The sequence below is a fragment of the Amphiura filiformis genome, unplaced genomic scaffold, assembly GCF_039555335.1.
Source record: "Amphiura filiformis unplaced genomic scaffold, Afil_fr2py scaffold_24, whole genome shotgun sequence".
Classification (NCBI taxonomy): Eukaryota; Metazoa; Echinodermata; class Ophiuroidea; order Amphilepidida; family Amphiuridae; genus Amphiura; species Amphiura filiformis.
This window is the reverse complement of record NW_027305488.1, coordinates 85,639-107,213: the sequence shown is the minus strand read 5'-3', so window position 1 is coordinate 107,213 and position 21,575 is coordinate 85,639. Positions and strand designations below refer to the sequence as shown.

At 36.2% G+C, this 21,575-nt stretch overlaps 2 protein-coding genes across 4 annotated transcripts in view; both read right to left on the bottom strand.

The window, feature by feature from the left end:
• The window catches only part of LOC140143615 (uncharacterized), a 45,178-nt gene extending 41,236 nt beyond the window's left edge, over positions 1–3,942 (bottom strand). The window contains exon 1 of the mRNA XM_072165429.1: positions 3,836–3,942. The gene's annotated coding sequence lies outside the window, so the exon portion shown is untranslated. The remainder of the gene's footprint in view (positions 1–3,835) is intronic.
• Positions 3,943–12,689: 8,747 nt separating this feature from the next.
• LOC140143613 (mitochondrial Rho GTPase 1-A-like) overlaps positions 12,690–21,575 on the bottom strand; it is a 52,111-nt gene continuing 43,225 nt past the window's right edge. For all 3 annotated transcript variants that reach the window (XM_072165426.1, XM_072165427.1, XM_072165428.1), the window contains one exon: positions 12,690–16,073. In XM_072165426.1, the coding sequence (XP_072021527.1) occupies positions 15,971–16,073 (103 nt within the window). In that variant the 3' untranslated portion in view covers positions 12,690–15,970. The remainder of the gene's footprint in view (positions 16,074–21,575) is intronic.

The following is a 21,575-nucleotide window of genomic DNA, read 5'->3' as shown; positions in this document are numbered from 1 at the left end:
GTACCACCCTGAATACAGCAGGGGTGACCTATGAGGAAGTGAAGCTGAAAAAGAGGTGACCTATGAGGAAGGGAAGCTGAAAAAGAAGACATTACACTCAAGTAAGATTAACAAGACAAGAGAGGAGAAATACAGTGAGAGGAGGGAAGATAGTATTAGTAAAACCTCAGTCAAAGATTAAAACTCAGTTTTGGAGAGAAGCACAGAAGTACTACTTTTAATAAATCTGAGGTGATAAATGAGGAAGTAAAACTGAAGACGATAAACAATGAGAGACAAAGAAAAATTAATGACTTTACAAAGCAGAGGACAAAGAGTACCTCGAACCCTATAATGACAATAAGGAGACAAAACCAGTGACAATTATGAGCAACAAAATGCAGCCAATACCACACCAGTACACTTGAAATGCATGTACACAAATGCAGATAGTTTATTGAATAAGAGGAAGGAGCTTGAAGCAAATATTGCCAGCTTGCAGCCAGATGTAATTGCAATTACAGAAGTTTTTCTGAAGAATGCAGAGACGGAAGTTCAAAAAGCTGAATTGAAGTATGAATCACCCTTGTGCAAAATAATATGCGCTGGACGGCGCGGCTAGCAGTACGCTTAATTTGTAAAAGGAAATCTGAATAACATTATATCGTGAGACTATGCTATTTTGTTTTTTATTGATGCATTTAAATGTTGGCTGAATATTTTTGATGAAAGTCAATCTTTGACAAGATGTAACTTTGCTACGGAAATGACAAAATGATTTTCAGTTTTGGCTTTCCTTCTTAAAAAGGGCTTTAATTTGATATAAAATGATGGCAGTTTGATGGCAAATTTGAATTCACTTGTAGCCTTGATTTTCATACCACGCCTCAATTGCCGAGTTATGCGGTGCATAGCGTTGCCGCACTGCATCTTACTCGAGAACTCTAGCTTCGAATTTGCACACGATAGTTACGCATTCGATGCTAGAGTAAGTTTTGTTATGGTTTTTCGGTCGGACAGCGGTGCAATTTTTTGCACCGGAGGTTATTGATTCTGTTAATGTTGAAATTCAGATGAAAGTTATTTCAATGAGTCAACTGTATCTTTTGGGCAAGGTGTGCCTATTTTGGACAGTTTTAAATTTTGCTGAAGTGTAATTTTAGCAACATTTTTTTTGCCATCGCCTGTCGTGATCGGCTGTTTACTTCTGAACTTCCATTGCTTTACACAGTGTTATGCTTCAGCGAATCCGACTAGATTTTGAATGCAATGGTCTCTAGCCAAGAATGTGAAGCTATCTGTGAGCAAATTCTTGGCTAGACTTCTCAAGCAAACTGCATCAATCATACTGCATTGCGGTATCGCAATAAAGTTAGTAAATAAAATTGCGGCAAAAAGTAATTTATATACACTAAGCAAAAAAAGAAACTTATAATTTTGCACAAGGTCATATCTTAAAATCCTCTCCATAAAAATGACCAAAAATTGCACACAGGATAACAGCAAAATGCACTGACATGCAACACCTTCCTGGATCACATTCACAGCGCCACAGATTTCTTTGGCTGGGTTCCAATTATTCGCCTGTACATGAACAAAAATTACACACAGGATTACTTCAATACTCTACTCTAAACACATGTCAGTAACCTAGCAGTTGTCCAACTGACACAACAGTAAAATGCACTGACACGGAACAGCTTCCGGGATCACATTCACAGGCGAATAATTGGAACCCATCCAAAGAAATCTGTTGAGCTGTGAATGTGGTCCATGAAGGTGTTGCATGTCAGTGCATTTTGCTGTTGTGTCAGTTGGACAACTGCATAGTTAGTGACATGTGTTTAGAGTAGAGTATTGTGGCAATCCTGTGTGTAATTTTGGTTAATTTTGATAGACAGGATTTTAAGATATGACCTTGTGAAAAATTATAAGTTTCTTTTTTTGGCTTAGTGTATATAGGCAACACACCACACCTCAATTTTAAAGCAATTGCGGCGTAGTGTGAATGGACCTTTAAATTAAGCTGAATTTATACTACATCGGTGAACTGTGATCATGGTGCTTTTTAGCCAATGAGGTACATGTAGAGCATATCTTGTTGCATAGGGAAAAGTATACGTCGAAGAACTGAATACAAGCACAACGTATGGACCAATATATTTTTGTAAACATTTTAGGCCTATAACAAAATGTATATTTCGTACAAATTGTACAACTATAGTTTCTACCCTATGATATAAAAGTTACCTGTTATCAAAGTGTCTGCAAAAAAATGGTCATCGCAAGTATCTTTGATGCTGAAAACTAAGGATTTTCACGCAGGGACAGGCCAAAAACCTTACCTCGATCGTAAAATCCAGCTGATGCATGTCATAAATAATTCATTATTCCATTGTGTATTTGTCACTGATCGTGTCCATGTATTGTTATTGCAGCTGCAATCTCGCGTGAGAGCAGTTGTCAAGCTGAATTTATACTCGATCGCTGGATCACCACGTGAATTCGCCTCTCGAAAACCTCTACGAGGTTGTTGCATCGAGCACGCTGACTGGCTTAGCAATTATCAAAGTAGTTTTATAAACCAATCAGGTTAGACGTACTTTACTGGCGAGTCACATTAATTAATACCGTAAAAGGCCGTCGCGTTAATTGATTGGCTTACTATTTCAAAGAATGGCTTTTGCAACCAATCACAATACGGGTTATATGACGCCCGTCAGAAATTTTGCATACAGTGTACGTCCAAGATGACGTCATGCCCCAGTGCCACGACTCACGAGGCTGGCTTCTCTGCGAACGCGAGCGAGTTGTATAAAGTCAGAGTCTCACCTGTGATTAATGGAGCACATCCACAGCGCATTTGACAGATAAAAATGGAATTGGCAATTCTGAGCAACGGGATTCCATGAAATGGACAATTATGTAAGTTATTCTACAGGATCGGAAATAATTAACAGCTAGTCTGCTGTATTTGAAGTGCATATTGAAGTTTGTAAGTTTGTGATTTCGTATGTTATGTGCAATTGATATTATAGGAAGCTTAAATTGGCAGGCTCTCATGCAATGTATCCGTCTCTTCCGAAGTATGACTTGCCCACACAGGGTATAGGGAAAAGCATGCTACATGTACCTTGAAGTATAAATTGATAAAATTCAGCTTTTAATATGTGCAAATTGTATATATCTATATCATAAATGCGAGTAGAGTGTTGACATGGTGAACTTGATGTCATGCAAAATGCATGGACATGATGGATGTTGCATGGAACTTAGTCTAACTTAGTTCACAACATAAACTTGCACCTTGTACAAATGTATTGTATGGCTTAAAATTCGGACCGCTCGCCAATAAACTAACAGATAGTGAGATAGTATCAGTTTGTGAATGAGGACAATGAATGTATAAGTTCCTTGTACTATAGCTAAACTAATACTTAATAGTTTCTCGATCATGAGAGCTCATAGGCACGCAATGACAATGGTCAATGACAGCGCCTACCACACACGCGCCTTTGGGTAGGGGTGCATTTCCTGTGTGCGTGCCGTGCACAATCGATCGCGCTATCGTCATTCCACTAAACTTGCGACATTACGCAATGTACGCAGTACATTCATACTCTCAAAGTCTCATGATCGAGAAATTACTATTTTAGCTGGAACTTGTTTGATTCATTGACATGATCTGATGATTGAACATCAACATACATGTTGAACTTGAACTTGAAGTTGAGCTCTCGTAGACTCGTGAATTATACAGAATTTGAGCAGTGAGCACTATGTCAAAAACTTATTATCTTATTATCATATTTTAATTACAAATTATGAATAAAATTTACTGTCAATACCATGATACCTTAAAACTCTCAAGTTTTTTGCCCAAGTTTTAACACAAAAACGGTCCACAAAAACTCCGATGCGAATGTCACGTACGAGACAGACTGCAGCCCAAGTAATGTGGTGACGAGCTCCGCCTTGGGTGTCGAAGGTCAAGAAAATAAAAACATTCCGCAATCGGTAAGCTTACATTACAAGCAAAATATGTGAACATGTTTTGATGATTTAATCGAGTGTATTTGCCACATTTGACCTGTCTCCGAAGTTCTCTGAGAGCAAATTCTATTTCGGAACTTTTATGTCAAACGCAAACACGGAATGACGTGCGGTAGGGCAGACAGGGTCTAATTCTGCATAAAACCGGGCAACGTTATTTCTATAGATTTGCTGCGCATTCAAATTGCATTGTATTGCATCGTAATTTCATTTGTGTCTATGCTAATTATGTTTACACAACATGAACTCACGTGTTTTCAAGCAAATTCGCCGATAATAGGTGATCAAAAGCGATCGGAATGTTACAAAAGTACAGATCGCATTCAGCTTACTTCATATGAGATGATCTTGGGAAAAATACGGCATAATTTGTCTTGGTGCTTGCGGAATGCCATGCAGTAAAATATTAAAACATTGCGGCAATTCATGATTGACAACTAGCAATCGGCGTGTCCTTCGGATACTCCACTGTCAATTTCTTATCCACTCACTAATCCTCACAAAAGCTTTGTGTTGATTACGTAATGTGGAGGCAAATTGCAATAAGTACAATGAAATAACGAGTAGGGCGGGCTCCGAGGCGGGTTTCTTCTTCATCTTACGTAACAGTATTGTTCTCCAAAAACCCGGAAGCTTGTCGTTTGGAGCTCTAGCTGAAATACAGCAAGATAATGTAAGATAGTAAATGTAAACCTGTATTTTAGCTAGAGTATCTCGAGCTAGCTCAGGGCTGTCAAATTTTTGGAATTGCTTGGCGTGAGACAGAAGCGTACCGGGATTTGCCGACTCCAATGTTCATTTTGACCGATGATTATTTGATCCACGGCGCTCGAGACTGTGAAAAGCGGGGGTGGGTGGGGGGGGGGGTGTAGGAACAACAAATTATTCTTGCCGATGCATGAGAATTTACTCATTTTTCAGCTTTTTGCGTGAGCTTTATTACCTGGGCGTGAGATTTTACTACCTTGGCCCAAGTTGGCATGAAACCGTGAGAAAGTGACCCAATGCGTGAGTCTCACGGCCAATGCGTGAGAGTTGACAGCCCTGTAAGCTACACTGGGATTGGTGCAGGCAGCGTCAGAGCCTTTCCATACCAGTGCGAACGCTACTGCGCCCGGTACAGCGCTCCACCAGGAGATCTCATTCACAATCATTCATCGAACTTCAACCATCAAAAGATTGCTTCAAGTATTCATTTATTCCAAGAACCGTCATAGACTGGAACAATCTACCACAAGAAATAATCAATATCCAAGAACCCAAAGCATTTAAGAACCAGCTCAAAGATCACTTCACCACTTAAACTAAGAAGAACAAGCGCACACCATACCCGATCCGTCTTTCCCCACTAGGGGTGTTGAGTCGTATTCAACTAGAACTAGAACTAGAGCCATAAAGGTGCAGGTGAAGAATAAGGCAAAGTTGACAAAACAAGACGATCCAGTACAAAAGTTGAAAGCATTTCAATGCTTGATCGAACCAATACAAATGTGTGTCAGGTGACAGGTCGACGCTAAATAAACATGTATGATAAACATGATGAGAACACACAATCGCTAGTCATTTCTAAAGATACATTTATATACTCAATCACCTTTGCAGAAAACTAAATCGCACGCATGACTAGTGCATTAAATCGCCGTCGTATTTGCATGCTGAGCATGCACATGATTTGCTGTTTTTCAAAAGCAACAGCGACAGTGCAACACGTATAGGCCTATATTTTACACCCTCTTGTCAACGTTTACTAAAATTACACACGTAACTTGTGCAGTTGTATTAAACAACAATGATTCAGTCTGCGTCTGATGATGAGTAACCCATGAGTATAAACACAGCTTTACACAATGACTAATTTTACATAGGCACAAAAGGCTGTGTTCATGTACCGTTACTCAGCCAAGAAAGGCAGAGTAGGACCCGCATATCCTATCTTCACAACAACCCGCGAACGTTATACAAGCACAGAGATACGAAAAGCGAATATCTAGTGCCGGTATTAAGCTCGAGCTCCTTCATATCAATCATTGTGATGCCCCTATAATCATCATGTACTACAGGCAATCGTAATAGGGTAAAATTTAGCAAAACTTTAATCTAGATGAACAATAAGCCCAATCGCTATTGTAACTTCTGTTTTTTTTAGGACACTTTGACCTCTGACATATCGGGAAAATTTTTGTAATTATTATTAATTTATTTATTATTGTCATATTGTTATCATTAAAATGAAGTCTTTCGGGCGCAAACGATGGAGTGCCATCTACCTCACTGCCTGTGCAAACGTGACCAAAGATTCTGCTACCAGTACTAAAGAAAGTGAGCCCAAATGGAAGGTGGTCAAGGAAAGCATCAAAAGGAACTTACGGGTGAAAAACAAAGGAATGGAGAAATTATATTCATAAACATAAACATAAACAATGCGATTTATAAAGCGCCTTTTACAAAAGTAGGCAAAGCGCTAAAAGAGAGAAAGACAAGAAAGGAAAAAGAGCTAATCAGTGGGAAAGAGGTGGGTTTTAAGGAGATTCTTGAAGCGTGGTAATATTTTCTTGACCTCGGACAGTGGTGGGCAACTCGTTCCAAAGGCGCCGCCCCACTGTTGAAAAGGCGCGATCGCCAGCTTGTTTCTTGAACGAGGCACTTCAGCCCCTTGCCAGGGTAACATGTTAAAACTTGAGGCCGAGAACAGCGACCTTACTTGGAAGTCGATGATTTATAACCTTCCCAGGGGTCTTGAGTTTTGCTGTTAGATCCTGCATTGACTTTCTGCCCACCTTCACTAACCTCCGAACTTGGGACAAAAGAGTCAATGCGAAATGCAAGTTATGTCATAACACTCAAACCCTCCTCCATGTTTGAACAATTGCTCTGTGTCTCTCCAGCAAAGCAGGTATACCTGGCGGCACAATAGTATCCTCACACATTATTAATGTGCTGTCTTAAACCTATGGTGGTACTGTATTCAAAAAGGACTCTGTTTTCTGCCCATTAGAAACCCAAATAAATAACTTTTAACTGAGGAGTGTGCACACTGCTCAATGTGGGCATTTGGGCAATACCTGTAGCATTCTCACTGACATTTGATCACATTTCTATGTTGTATGCATTTTGTTCTTTATTTATAAAGGTCAACCAATGCCAGCCTGCTCCAGGTCTATGTAAGCACCACTTCTCTTGTTGATACTCAAATAACCATTACCACTTTAGAGAGCTAATTTGTTTACTCTTCTTTTTATTATTAATTTTACAGGGTATGACATTGTATGACGAAGATTGGCATCCTAAACCAACATGATCAGGTTCAGCTCAGGAATGAGGTGGCATGTACCACAAAGTCTGCAAGCATATGACGTGGCAACATCACCTTACTTACCTCATGGATTTGCTACCTCAAAAACAGCTGCCAAAAACTCTCAACACAGGAAACCACCTACATCCAAGTCAGAGGGTCATGTGGGTGAACAAAGTGCAGGGAACCAAAGTGAAAAATGCTCAGAAAAAAATTATGCAACACAAATTGAAATTATGAGTGGCAAATTAAGTGCAATTGATAAATCTAGCCTAAGTAATAAAGGCATTTTGATTGTAAATAGCTCCAAATTGAATTGTAGATATTTATCAACTTGTAGATTTGCTATCGCTGGATTAGCTTGTGGATCATCTACAGCGGCCTCTAGGAGCATGGGTATGCTATGTTACCATGGAGGACATAAAACATTGGGTTCCAACTCAGAAGTGTATGAAAGTTGTTCAAACAACAATAGCAATTCAACTGATCTTAATGACGAGTCCTTAAGTGAAATTGTAGCAGAGACCATCCCAAGTTTCTTTGAACACAAGACTTCAAAGTTACCATCTATTGATGGAGAAAGTAGCCATGGTGATGAGACCAGTATACGTAGCCATGGTAACAAGGATGAGCTTGTTCCTCCTGATTCAGAGTCTTGTTGTGGTAGTGGATGTGTTAATTGTGTGTATATTAAATATGTGCAAGATGTTTTGGATAGAGATCCAAATGATAGACAAAAAGTCAAGGAAGTATTGGATGAGATTGAAGATTTTAATGTCAGAATGTTCATCAAATTAGAATTAGGCCTCTAAGACGACATCAGTTTAATATCTGTCAGTATATTTCAAGCTATTTCCACTGATAGTCATTCTCCTGTAAAGTAGTAGTATGTGCTGTCGTATTTCTACTCTCAGTGAGTCTGTGACATCCACATATATTGAGGCAGCTGATTCACTTGCTCATCTATGTGGCATCTATTCATGGGACAGGCACAATTAATGCCTGTGGCATATAATGGTAAATTCTAAAAATGACCACCATTCAGTACAAAACAATGATTTGTTGAAATGAATATTGACATGAATGAGGTTTATAATCAACAGTTGTTTCAAAATGATAATTAAATCACTTGGGAGGAGAAATCCCAGGGAGAAATGAGTTTTCCATGTATGCAGGTATTTTCGTCTCAACATTTGACCAAAAGGGTGAACTTAACCTGTAAAGGGTAGGCTGAAGCATCTTGCCTCTTGATCTAAAGTTGGCTTTCCTGGATAAAGGTGTGACAATCATGATGTGGCCACAAGATCATGTTGATATCGAGAACATTAATATTATTGTACATTTTATGTATAGGATTTAGAAAAACTTTTTCTGAAAGCATCAATTTTGGAAAATGTGATTATTTTGGAAAAAATGATAAAATGATTTTGAAAAGGGAGAACTTTGGGAGGATAGAAAAATGTTTCCTCTGTTAAATTTTCAAATCAACAAAATATATGTCAAATTATGCGAAGAATTGTTTTGAAATTTTATTGGGTAGGTATTTTTTGACCATTTAGCAATAGCTATTTGAACTCGCCTATAAAACTCCAGAATGTGCAGTCTGCTTCATTTGTTCAGGATCAAAATGCTGCTTGTAATCCTGTAATTGGACTATTCCAGTTGAAATCCATACACCCTACATGTATAGGGGAGACATCGCCTTAATCTCCCTCACAAGGAGTGTGAATTTCAAATGGAATTGCCCAGATAAACTGGAATAGTCCATTTTAAAGCAAGCAGGATAGGTTCAAATACATTTTCATTTTTTTTTTCATGGATTGTAATCTTTTCATTGATTTTTTTATTCTCCATTACATTTTTTAATAAAGTCTATACCGTATTCATTCCAACAACCGCCCAGGGCGCTTAACAAAGTCAGTTTGGTGGGCGCTTACTTTTTACATTGTTTACATAATTGAATACATAAAAAATGGCCCTAAATTTTCAATATGTATGTGCCATATGTTTCGGGCCATGATCCAGATTTGCATTAGGCAGTTTGTTGTAAAGTTATTGGGTGGGCGCTTATAGGGGCATGGGCGGTTAATGGAATGAATACAGTATTTATAATCTTTGCATTTGTTATTTTTTATTTTTTTATTTGTGAATGCAAGTTATTTTTTTATTTTTTTTTATTTGTACAAGTTATCTTTAATTATTTGTTTATTTATTAATAAGTTATTTTTATTAATTAATTAAATTAATCAGGAAAGTTGAAAAAGAAGGAGGAAGAACGGAATTATATCCTTGAGATAATCCCGTAGGTTATCCTGTCGCACCTATTCATAGTCCTTTATTCTCAAGTAGTTACACATCCACTTGAAAGTAGCCTTTGATGTGATGTGTCTTGCCGACTACGGTTGATTAATTTTCACTCCAGAATTGAAACCATATCCAATGTTTCTATAGATAATTCCTTGAAAGTATGACACGTGTGTGTTAAGTACCTGATGTTGCTCTGCAGGGATACCGCACGTGGATACTATAAGAAAGAAATGTAGTTTTGTAAAGATTCCAAAAAAATCCGCCCATTTTGGAATATATATTAATTATTTAGGAGAGTGTTTTAGGATTTTGTTAGAAACGGGATGATTTTTGATCATCTATATTTTATAGTTTTAATGTATTTTCCTGTCATTTCCTGCAAACCTAATAAAGATATTTTGATTATTGAAAATAGTCTGTATCATAAATCGTAGAGGTTGAAAGCGTAACCAAGCGTGCAAAATTATTATTTGCCATGGAACTTCGGTCATATTTTATTTGAAATAAATTGGATGTTAGGATCTGCATGCATAGTATGCATGGTATTGATGGTATACAGACACTGACCTTTCCCTAAAACCAGTAAGCAGCAACTTGTGTATCACACCCGTCATGGGTTCGAACCCTTTTGTTGTATTTTATTGTTAAACCTAAATAGCGTGATTGCTTTTGAATGAGCGGCAACACACATATTTTGTTTGAGGATAGCTGGATCTATCTCCTTCTTTTTACATCTTGTCTGAATTAATGTATCAACTTATAAATCACATACTTGCCAACTGTCTCATTTTACCTAGGAATGTTGGCAAGTATGAAATTATAATGTTAACGTCATTTGGGATTGCAATCTTAGCCAGTTTTTTCAGACTTATTTTTAAACTTGTAGAATACCTCAAGGAGAGGAGAGAAAGAGACAAAATACTGGTAAATGTAAACTTATGCATAATATTATGCAAGATGTTTTAAAAGGTATTATTTAATTATTATGGTGCTCTAAGTTGATGCCTAAATGTTTGTTATCTTTGAATAGTTATATTTCAAATATTAATTTCATATACATTTATAATCAAATGATACAATTTATTCAGGTACATGTATAAGATATATATGCATTTTTGTTTATCCAGATGATAAAGATCAACATATTTGACTGTTTTTGACATATTTGTAAGAAATGCTAGTTTTTCATACAGGGTTATCTAACAGTGCAGCATAGCATGGTCGATGCTGATCAGTGTTAAAAACTTGATATTCTGCCTAGAGCGTAAGCGCTGGTTCACTGACGACTCTCTAATTCAAAATAATTCATGCTAAACATGAATTTAACAAGAAAGACGAATACGGATTCGGAAGTCTGCCAAGCTCATAACGATATAATACCCTAGGGCTTCAATGCCTATCCAAAATGAATCTCAAAGTACTAATGAAATATATAAGTGTTCTAATCTCGTTCTGGTGTACCAGAAACAAACTCAAATTTCACAATATATTTTTGCTAATTAATAAACTAATTAACCTGTAAGAAATTTTTTGTAAACATCTAAAAAAAAGTAACTAACCCCCCTTAAATGATGGCCATTATTCCAAAAGGGGCCATTGTATTACAAATCTGTAAAATGCTTTGGAAGCAGAATTTATATCTGCGCATTTTGACACTTCATTTGATACGATAGCCCAGAAAACAATAAAACACCGGTCAATTTAATGTAGTGAGGTCCAGATTTGAAAGTTGCACTTACATACAAATTTTTACAATACAAAAACAGTCAGATATCATTACCCAGATTTTCTTCCATATACACTGAATACAAAATTAATACAATTTACTGCAACTTTCAAATCTTGGGTTACATTGATTTGAATGTACACTGTGACGTCAATTGCTGCAAATGAGGTGTCAAAATGTGCAGAAATAAATCCAGCTTCCAACGCATTTTACAGATATGTAATACAATCACCCGTTTTTTAATAATGGTCATTATTTAAGGAGGTTTAGTTACTTTTTTTGAGATGTTTACATAAACATTATGTAGCCAGGTTTCCAGTGTTATTCAACTTTTTTTGAGCAAATTGGGAGTGGGGGATGATGCTGTGGATGATGAAATGAAAGGTGATGCGGATGCCAGTTATTCCTCAAGTTTTGCCTATAATTCCATACTTCAGTATAGCATTTGTGTTTAACCCCATGGGCACACTAAAACAGGCCAAATTATTGAACTCAAAGAACTATTTTGATTGGTCACAAAGATGACTATCATATTGAGCCAATCAGAGATATGGTAAGAATAGTTAGTTTTACACCTAAAATGGCTAGAAAATCTAAACGCTCTACAGGGTGTCTCTGAAAGTACAGTACCGTCAGAAAAGTAAATTTGCAAGTATTTTAATGCCACAACAAAACTACTGAATAGTGTATGTTATTGTATGATAAAACAACTACCAAATATTTTGTTAATTTTGAAAATCCCCCCCCCCCCACATTCTGAAACTATTTGAAAATCATAGCTCATATTTAATCAAGTCTCACAAGTCATAAATAATGTGCATTGAACCATTTGATGCCCGATAGCACTTAATACCCAGTGCTTGACACTTCAGGTACAGCTCACTGACTGCTCTACTGAATCTGGACAAGATTCAATCAACTGACATAAATCCAGAACAAAGCAGCCAATTTTCAAAAGTCAAAAAATGTTTGAAAGCTGTCTTATTATACAACTGCATTATTCAATGTTGTTTGGTTTGGAAATTAAAAATACTTAAAAAATATATATAATTTCCAACGGTACATTTCTTTTAGAGACACCCTGTGTTTGTTTGGTTACTTATATCATTGCAATTAACCAATCAAGAGGCTCTGTAAGAAAAACATTAGTGCCCATATGGAATTAAAGCTGTATTTTGATTGGTTACTCAAAATGATTATATCATATTTATACCCAATCAGGGACATTGTGAGAAAGGCATTTGCTTCATTGACTGGATGACACTAGAATAGATTAACTACACTGGACTGTTGAACAAAAACTTTTAATAAACAAAAGGAGCAACAAATGTGTCAAGTTGTTATACATTGTATGTCTCTTTATTTACATTGTGTCCATTGGAATCTTATTGTAATATAAATTATTACACAAATCATACACCAAGTGAATGAGAATTAAATCCTACATCAGTGACTTTTAATCAATATGGCATCATGCATTCATACTGCTTAATATTGCCAGTTTGACAGCAAAACTTACTCAAGAAAACTACAGCCAAAATTAGGGTTTTAAATATTTTGCATATAATTTGCAGTATTATTTTAAATGATCACTTCAGATATATGAAATGATGACAGTTTAAATGAATGACATCACATGTTATAGGAGCTTTTTGTGTGGATTCATGAAGTTTGAGTAGTCGGGGCACAAGCTGTACTATCCATATGAATGATCAAATGGATTAGATTATTATAAAATTGCTTCATAGAAACAAAACATTGTGTGGACTTACCATACCACTCTGTTAATACTACTACCTCGAAAGAAGAGGCTTTTATTGTTAAAGCCTACGATGTACGATATTTTAAAATAAGTTTGGTCAATTTTTTTCAAACCTGATTTGTTGGCATATTTGTAATGTTTTACACATGTCCCAACTTAAACCTAATTGGATTCAGCCAAATTCATTGTGTTTTTAGGAAAACAGAGCAAGTTTGAACAATGACTTGAAATGAAATTTGGCTTCACAGAAAATATACATTTTGTTCCAAATTGGATTAATAAAGTTACCATGACCAATAAAGTTGGGCACGTTCTCTTATTCTTCCTTCATGACACTCTTTGAAATGAGGATTACATTATCATGCTTTGAAATAACACAAACTGGAAACTAATTGCAATAAGTTAATTTTGTCTCAGATATGATTACATTTTGCATGTATTTTAGGTTGATTGGTAGATATCTTGTTGGGCAAGGATTCAGTAATGTTTACTGAAAGTTTACACAGTCTTTGAAATGAAATCAGGAGCAGATATCTACTGTTGGGTAAGGATTCAGTAATATTTGTTGAACGTTTACATAGTCTGAAATCAGGAGCAGGTCAATGTTTCCCCTGCAATCAGAATAGAACTAGTACAGTATATACACTTCAATGTTGGTTGCATAAGGTAGCATGCATACACATCAAAATGTTAAAGGTTAGGCAATGAAAACGCAAACCATGTTCTACGGGCTGATGGACCTTTCAAGTACGGTCAGTTATTTTTGATTTTTTTAATGACTCGAAAAATCATCAAATCGGTGCACAATTTTTTCCTGAAGCTTCTTCAGTCAATACAAATCTTACTTATTGACAAAAACGTTTACAGCAATTTTCATCAAACTCAATCTAAGTTTGGCAAAAAAATTACAGGGCTGATTTAACATGCATGCACCAAATAAAAGAAATAAAAATCTCAAACAGAACATGTGGTTTGTCGGGCCCTTAGTACAGGATTTTTTTGTCGCCTTACAGACACTTTCAGCTCCCATGGAGCATAAAAATAAAATACATCATTAGCAAATGCAGTAACACTGCAGTGACTTCTATCCATGAGAGATGTAAAACAAGCCATATCAAATTGATTGCATATGACATTCTACTTTTGTGACGGAAATTTACTTCATTTCTGTCAACAACAACAAGAAAACAACACTGCATTGTTTTGATATGCCCCAAATGGGCTATTCCAATTGGAAACCATACACCCCTTATCATACTTATGGAGGACATGACCTTAATCTCCCACACAGGGGTGTAGATTTCAACTGAAGTCACCATTCAGGTAACCCCATTTGATTTTAGGCTGTGTCTTCCAGAGGGGTGCATGGATTTAAACTGGAATAGCTCAATATGAAGAGACATATCAAATTGCACTTCTTTCAGAAAAAGAAAAAATGAAAGAAGGAAAAAAAACAGCAACAACATTGCATTGTTTTCATATGCCCAAATACAGCTTCTCAAAAGTTGCCGATGGTGCACACATTTTAGTGTGATTTTGGAAATAACTTCAATAGGGGGAGTATGAATTTCGAATGGAATTTGACAACTCCCTTTGAATTTCATACACCCCTGAGAAAGATTCAACCATAATCTTCCACAGAGGGAGGGCAAGTTTCAAATAGAGTTGGTTAATGTACTATTCCATTTGATATTCATTCCCCCCTCTGGAAGATATTCCCAAAATCTTCCACAGGGGGAGTGTGGATTTTAAATGAATAAGTTACGATGGGTTTATGACTTACGACACCTTGCAACTGTTAGTGACAATGGGCTATTACAACTCTATGGAAAAAATTGCCTTAATCTTCCACAGAATTTCAGAATCAGAATTTCAAATGGGGTTACCTGAATGGGTGTATTTTAACTGGAATAGCCCATTAACCCTTGGTCTAATTCAATAATCTCACTTTCCCGTTTTGTTCTTGACTCAACTGGTATTCAGTCTGGCAGAGTGAGATCCCCATATCATATACCCCTACAAATATATGAATATAACTTAACAAAGACATGACAGTGTTTCCAGTGAACTTAGGTTTTAAGGACGTGGAGTACAGCTATATTGAATTCTATAAGTATACTGGCTCAGTCTACAACATAATAGACTTGTTCATACTTCACTACATTTTCAGTGCATTGTTTTGAAATAAACTGCAGAATGTTGTCACATTTGCTTCCAAACATTTAATGCAGTCAGCACATGCCACTACATGTAATGTTGCAAAGGTTTTAATTTACTTTAATGTAGTACAATACAGTCGATTGTGTGTTAATGTCACACATTGAAAATAATTGGATATTTTGTTTTTGCAGTGAAGTATGAACAAATTTTACATGCCCTTTTAAGAATACTAGTCAAAGACTTGTGACAACACATGAAGTGGCATATTCCATGAGCTATTCTGAAATCCACACACCCCCTGGCTGGAAGACATGATCTTAATCTCCCATACAGGGAGTGTGAATTTCAAATGCGGTTACATGAATGGGTGACTCCATTTGAAATCTATACCCCCTGTATGAAAGATTAAAGTTCATGTCTAAGATAGGGGGTGTACGGATTTCAACTGGAATAGCCCATATCTGACGAATACACAATTACTATAAACCATCCCTATATAACCTGTAAAGTGCTTTATCATGCAATTTGCCAGGCACAGAAGCTTATTACAACACTGCCCTCTCTAGTCGGTATGATACAAAGAGATGGTCTATAGTTATCTGTAGTTTGTCAGTATGAGAAACCACACTGACTGTTATTGATATACACTATTCATTCTGGACACCATGCATCAGGATGACTGTCCTCAATGTCAGTATTTGAAGATAACAATTCCGCACCCAACTGCAATGGCTGCTCCAACGCCAATTTTGAGCCATAACGACCTGTTCTCATGACTGATGCCTTTCAAATGCCTATAAAGAAAGAGGAAAATAAAAGATTGCATGAAATTTAGTATTTGATACCTTGCTGGATGTACACAAACTATGAAACACAAGAATTAATTTATCAGTTGAGAGTGCATATAATAGTACATACAACATTCAGCTATCGATTTGAAAATGCAACACAAAATATGACAAAGGACAGGATTCATAGCCAATTACAGTTTAGCAAAATTGCATGATTTAGATGATGATGATGATATTTGCTCAACAACAGATTCATTACATCTTTTAGATTTTTCACAATGCCTGACATATTACTAATGCAAAGTTATTAACCTCATTCATAACCGTAACTTTCATCTCTTCACTTTACAAACTAACACACAAAATATACAATTTTACATTTTTCCTTTCCCAATCTCGAACAGGCTATAAAACAGGATGACCAATAACAGAAGTGCAAATCACAATCTGCAAATTTGGTAGCGCGCAATCCAAATACGGCAGCCAATGCATACGCAGTTTGTTCAACACACAACACAGCGCATGCATCGGTTAATTGTAACAATTGGAGGTCATTCTAAAGACTGTGCAATAAGTGTAGATAATCTGTGTGGCTTGGATCACACTTATGCACCTATTTGAGGTTATGAATTAGCAATGATATGGCTTACAAGCGCTATATGCAATAAAAACACATACATTGTGTACCTACATAGTGCATACTAAACAGCAATATATTTTGGTCAATTATTAGCTGCACAACTATTACTTTCAAAACACACACTTGACAAATTCTGACATTCAATATGCATGTTGAGACACACACAAGCTGAGGTGTATTCCATATAGGCCTACACCCTACAGATCTGTCTGCATGTCTGCAACTTGAAATCCTTGCTGCATTAAATCATATGCTTCTGCAGATCATGTTTTCAATTTCTACAAGCTAATTAACTGAAACAAATACTTCTATGCATGCAAATGCTACAATTATTACACTTAGTGCAATCAAATCATGACAAACATGTATGCACATTATACGATGCATTGTGACTACACTACAAAACAATCAGCTCACTCAGACTTTCCATCATGCATATTCCGGGTTTTCTCATATTTTCAAGAGAAATGAAATTATTATCTGTTAATGTCGCTATTCAGATGGACCACTCAATCGATCTACCACCTACCTACCCAATCAATCAATCAATCAATTAATCAATCAATGTGTAACAACATGTTTAGTTGGAAAGGAATTCCCATGAAGACAAAATTATGCCATATCAAGTGTGTGAATAATCTCTTGATTAAAAACCCGTCCTTTTTTCAGAATCAATTGATCAGTCAATCAAGCAAACAATCAACCAACCAATGAATTTATCAATTTGTACAATATGTTTAAGTTGTTTGCTGGTTTATTTCTTTGATTAAAATGGATCTCATGAAAATAAAATTATACCATATCCATGATTTGATTCATGCCTAATGCCTATGATATTTGTATAAATCAAAGCAGGACATGTTCAATACTGTAAACATTTGACACTTGTCAATAGACCTGATCCATATGAGCCAAGTTGTGGATTAAAATAATGCAGCTTCCAATGGACTATTCCAGTTGAAACTCATACACCCTATGGAACACTTTATATGCCCCACATTTGTGTCCATTTCTACTTCATTATAGATGCTACTAACAACTAAAGAACCTGGCCATGTTAGATGCACTGTACAATACAGAATGACTTTTTGAAGAATATGAGAAAGTATAATTATAATCATGTTCATCCGGTCACCATGTGCATTATCAAATATCAATCATATGACAAATAAGATTTTATACACAGATCTGCTGCCCTACCATAACAGAAAGGCACAACTAACATAGACTGAATCCTGCAGTGGTGTAACTAGGGTTGGTAGCGCCCGGGGCCCCCACCCGAGAATATCTTAGACGCGGGGGGTGTGGGAATGGCATCGGCATTATGATATTAAAAGTGAGGCCGATTTCGGTGGCGTAGATTTCTTTTTGACATTGGGGGGATGAGGTTGGAAAAAATATAGTGCATCCAGCACGTTTTGGAGACAGAATAAGTTTATGATATAAATGCGCACGAAGCCCGTGAATTTTTTTTACTATTTTGAAGCTAAACTGATGAAATATGCTGTAAAGGTGGAATAAATACGCGCGAAGCATGTGAAAATTTGCGCTTTGGGGGCTAAAATGGGCAAATATGAGGTTAATGTGGTGTAAAAGTGGAATAAATGCACGCAAAAATTTGCACTTTTGGTGCTAAAATGGGCAAATACAAGGTTAATTTGGTCAGAAACCCATATTCAGGCGTCAACATTGGGGGCGGGATGATTGTATAGACCAAAATATTGGGGGATTTATCTCCCCATCCCCCCGGGATCTACGCCTATGGCCAATTTGGCGCCCCCTAGCGGTAGCGCCCGGGGCACGTTGCCCCCCCCCCCTGCCCCCTAGTTACGCCACTAATCCTGTATCAAGTACAGGTTTAACATGTGATGCTTGGAAGTGTTGACTGAAAAGTGCTGGACTTGAGAAATACACATGTGTGATATTTGTGTGAATCATACCATTACATGTACCTATGTCCTAATGCACTGTTTTGACTGAATAGCGCGCTGAATGTTCTATAAATATGTGGTCAAGTCAACTTGGACACAACTGTACAGAATAATTACACCCAATTTCTGGGGAAAGTCAGACGCTTTTTCAATACATAATTTTCTCAGGCATCAACCCAGAATGTTAACGACTGAGGGCAGGTTAACAGCCGATATATTGCACATTTTAGGATAATGGCAAAAACTATACTCAGCTATTATTGACATGTAAACAACCCAACTAAAAAGGAGGTTGAATTGAAGGAAGTGGGATTATCACCTACATGCATGTAGCCGTATCAGGTGAAGAAAGCTCAATTTCTGCAAAATTGTCAGCTGTGCGTTCTGTGTTGTGGTAGGGCATAATTCCATCCATGCAGTTGGATATATTCAACTATTACCATATCAAATACTGATTCCAGTGCTTGTATAATAACTGAGTTTAATTTTTCTCAAATCATGTCTGGATTTCATATTTTGACATGGCAAACAATAATAATCCTAATTAATACATAACACCAAATGGAAAATAATGCACAAATATGGTTCAGTTAGCTCTTTGTTAAATGTCTGATCATTGAGAATGTCTAAATCATAGGCATGCCACATCAACAACATAACACAAAATACTAAATGATAAATCAGTGATGGACTTGTGCATCATGGTAGCCAGGGGATGGAGTATCTAGATAGCCATTCTACATTATGTGTATCCCAATTTGCCCAAATCTTACTTATAAGTCAAAATTAGAGATTTTGATGTTTCAGATAATTTCCAATAAAAGTGTTGCTCTGGTAAAATAAACATGTTGTTGCAACTTTCAGTTGTGTTTGTGATAAATTTGGAATATGGTGCATTATAAAGTACATTTCAGTGAGCCACCCCACAAAATGTGTCAATGTTCCTTTGAATTACTTTCCCTCCTAATTTTAGGTACTTTTCCTTCCTTTTCCAATTGATGCAAATTTGTGTTTTACCTTTTACAATCATTTTAGCAACCAACATAATCTTTGAATGCAACAATAGAAAATGTCCTGATGCTCCCTATGCCAGTTCTACTTTATAAGTTAAATTCCTCCCACTGGCTGCCATAATGTACAAGTCTAAATAAATAAGAGCTAATTACACTATGAATGATTAAGCATGGGGAGAAATCAAATAAACAAATACAAACTGTAAATTTGTGGGAAAAATAAACAAAAGGGATAAAATAAAAGTAAATAAAATATCTACTGCATATCACTAAAGTACATCCAGGCACACTGCATGACTGCAAACATAAAAGAAAACACATATGAGTTCAGTCTTTGCTCCATTCAAAATCCATGTTAAATAAACCAAAATCATGCCACTTTTCCTTCTTGCCATCATGTGTATTTTATACATGGCATTTTTTGTAGGTATCCAATACCTTGAATACCAACTTCAATGCTATAGTAACCACCTGTCCAATTCATTAGGTTTCATTAAATGTATACTTGACAGATGAGATCAATGTTTTAATTATGAAATAATAATTTAAGGATAAATAATAAATTAAGGATTTTAATTGATTATGCCAATTACAAAAATGCTGTCAAAAAGAAGCCCGAACAGCCTTTTCTAGCGATTAACAATATAAATTACGGGTAAATAATTGCACTTTTTATTTCATTCTATAATATAAATGCAAGGGTTCCTTACACCAAAATGTTGCCAATATGTAAATATTGAGGACAAAATGATGACTTAGGGAAGGCCAGATTATAGTTGAGAGTTTCATGTGAATTTATTATTGTGAAATGGGCTATTACAGTTTTAATCCATACACCCCTATGGAAGACATGACTTTATTTTATGTATGGATTTCTACTGGAATAGCCCAATAGGTGCTGCAATTGTTGCAAAAATGTTTTTTTTTTTTAAATTTATTTGTTGAATTTTGCTAGGCTGTCACAGGACAACCAGGAGTGGTGATATTCTAAAGATGGGCAGGCACAATTACTTACTTACAAACATTTGTGCAAAAATGCTTTTGCAGCATTGGGCTATACTGGCCTGTAGTATAGTTTCAGTCTCTTTCAAATAATCTTTCATAATTCATACACCATTTTTTACCCTGACGTGGCATTGATGTTAATGCTGCATACACCATCTATGTGGAATCTTTAAGTGTGTGCGTGTGTACGCCAGTGCTCTGAGTGAATGCTAGAAGCTGTGCCCAATGAAATGTGCACCGACGCCACTGCAATATCAGGGTAACAAATTGTATAGTCATAGTTTCAGTCTCATAGTTTCAGCATCTCTCAAACCACACTTTAAGAAAGGAAAAGAGGAAGGGAAGAAAGGAAAGAGAGGTTTTTTAAAGAAATCCATGCAGGCCCAAAAGTTTGTTTAAACTATGAATTCTAAGATATCTGATTTCTTCTAATTATTTTCACTTCCTTGTTGGTATTTCTGGAACATCAATCCAATATTGGTTGATTTAAAAGTATTAATTTCCAAAACACAAATTTTCATCTATAATGTTATAATTGTATTAAATAAGAATCAAACCGTTTAATGTCAAATGACTGACCCAACTAAATTGTATAAATTAGGTATACCTATTTATTCATTTACAATTTGATATGCCTAGCTCTTTTTTTGTATTAATTAGGTTTAAGCTTTAAATACTTTACCACTTTACTAAAAGTTTTTTTATGTTTTCTGAAAAATAATGTTGTGAGCATGGGGTGGTAACAAGCATTCAAACAGTTGATTAATAAGTGTTTCATGCTTCAAGTTAATTTTGTGAATGTTAAAATGTGGGAGATACAACATCAAGGGAAGTAGTAACAATAGTGTTTCCCTTTCCATATTACAATTATACTTTATTATTTTACTTTTTATGTGGCAAATTTGTGTTCAATTCA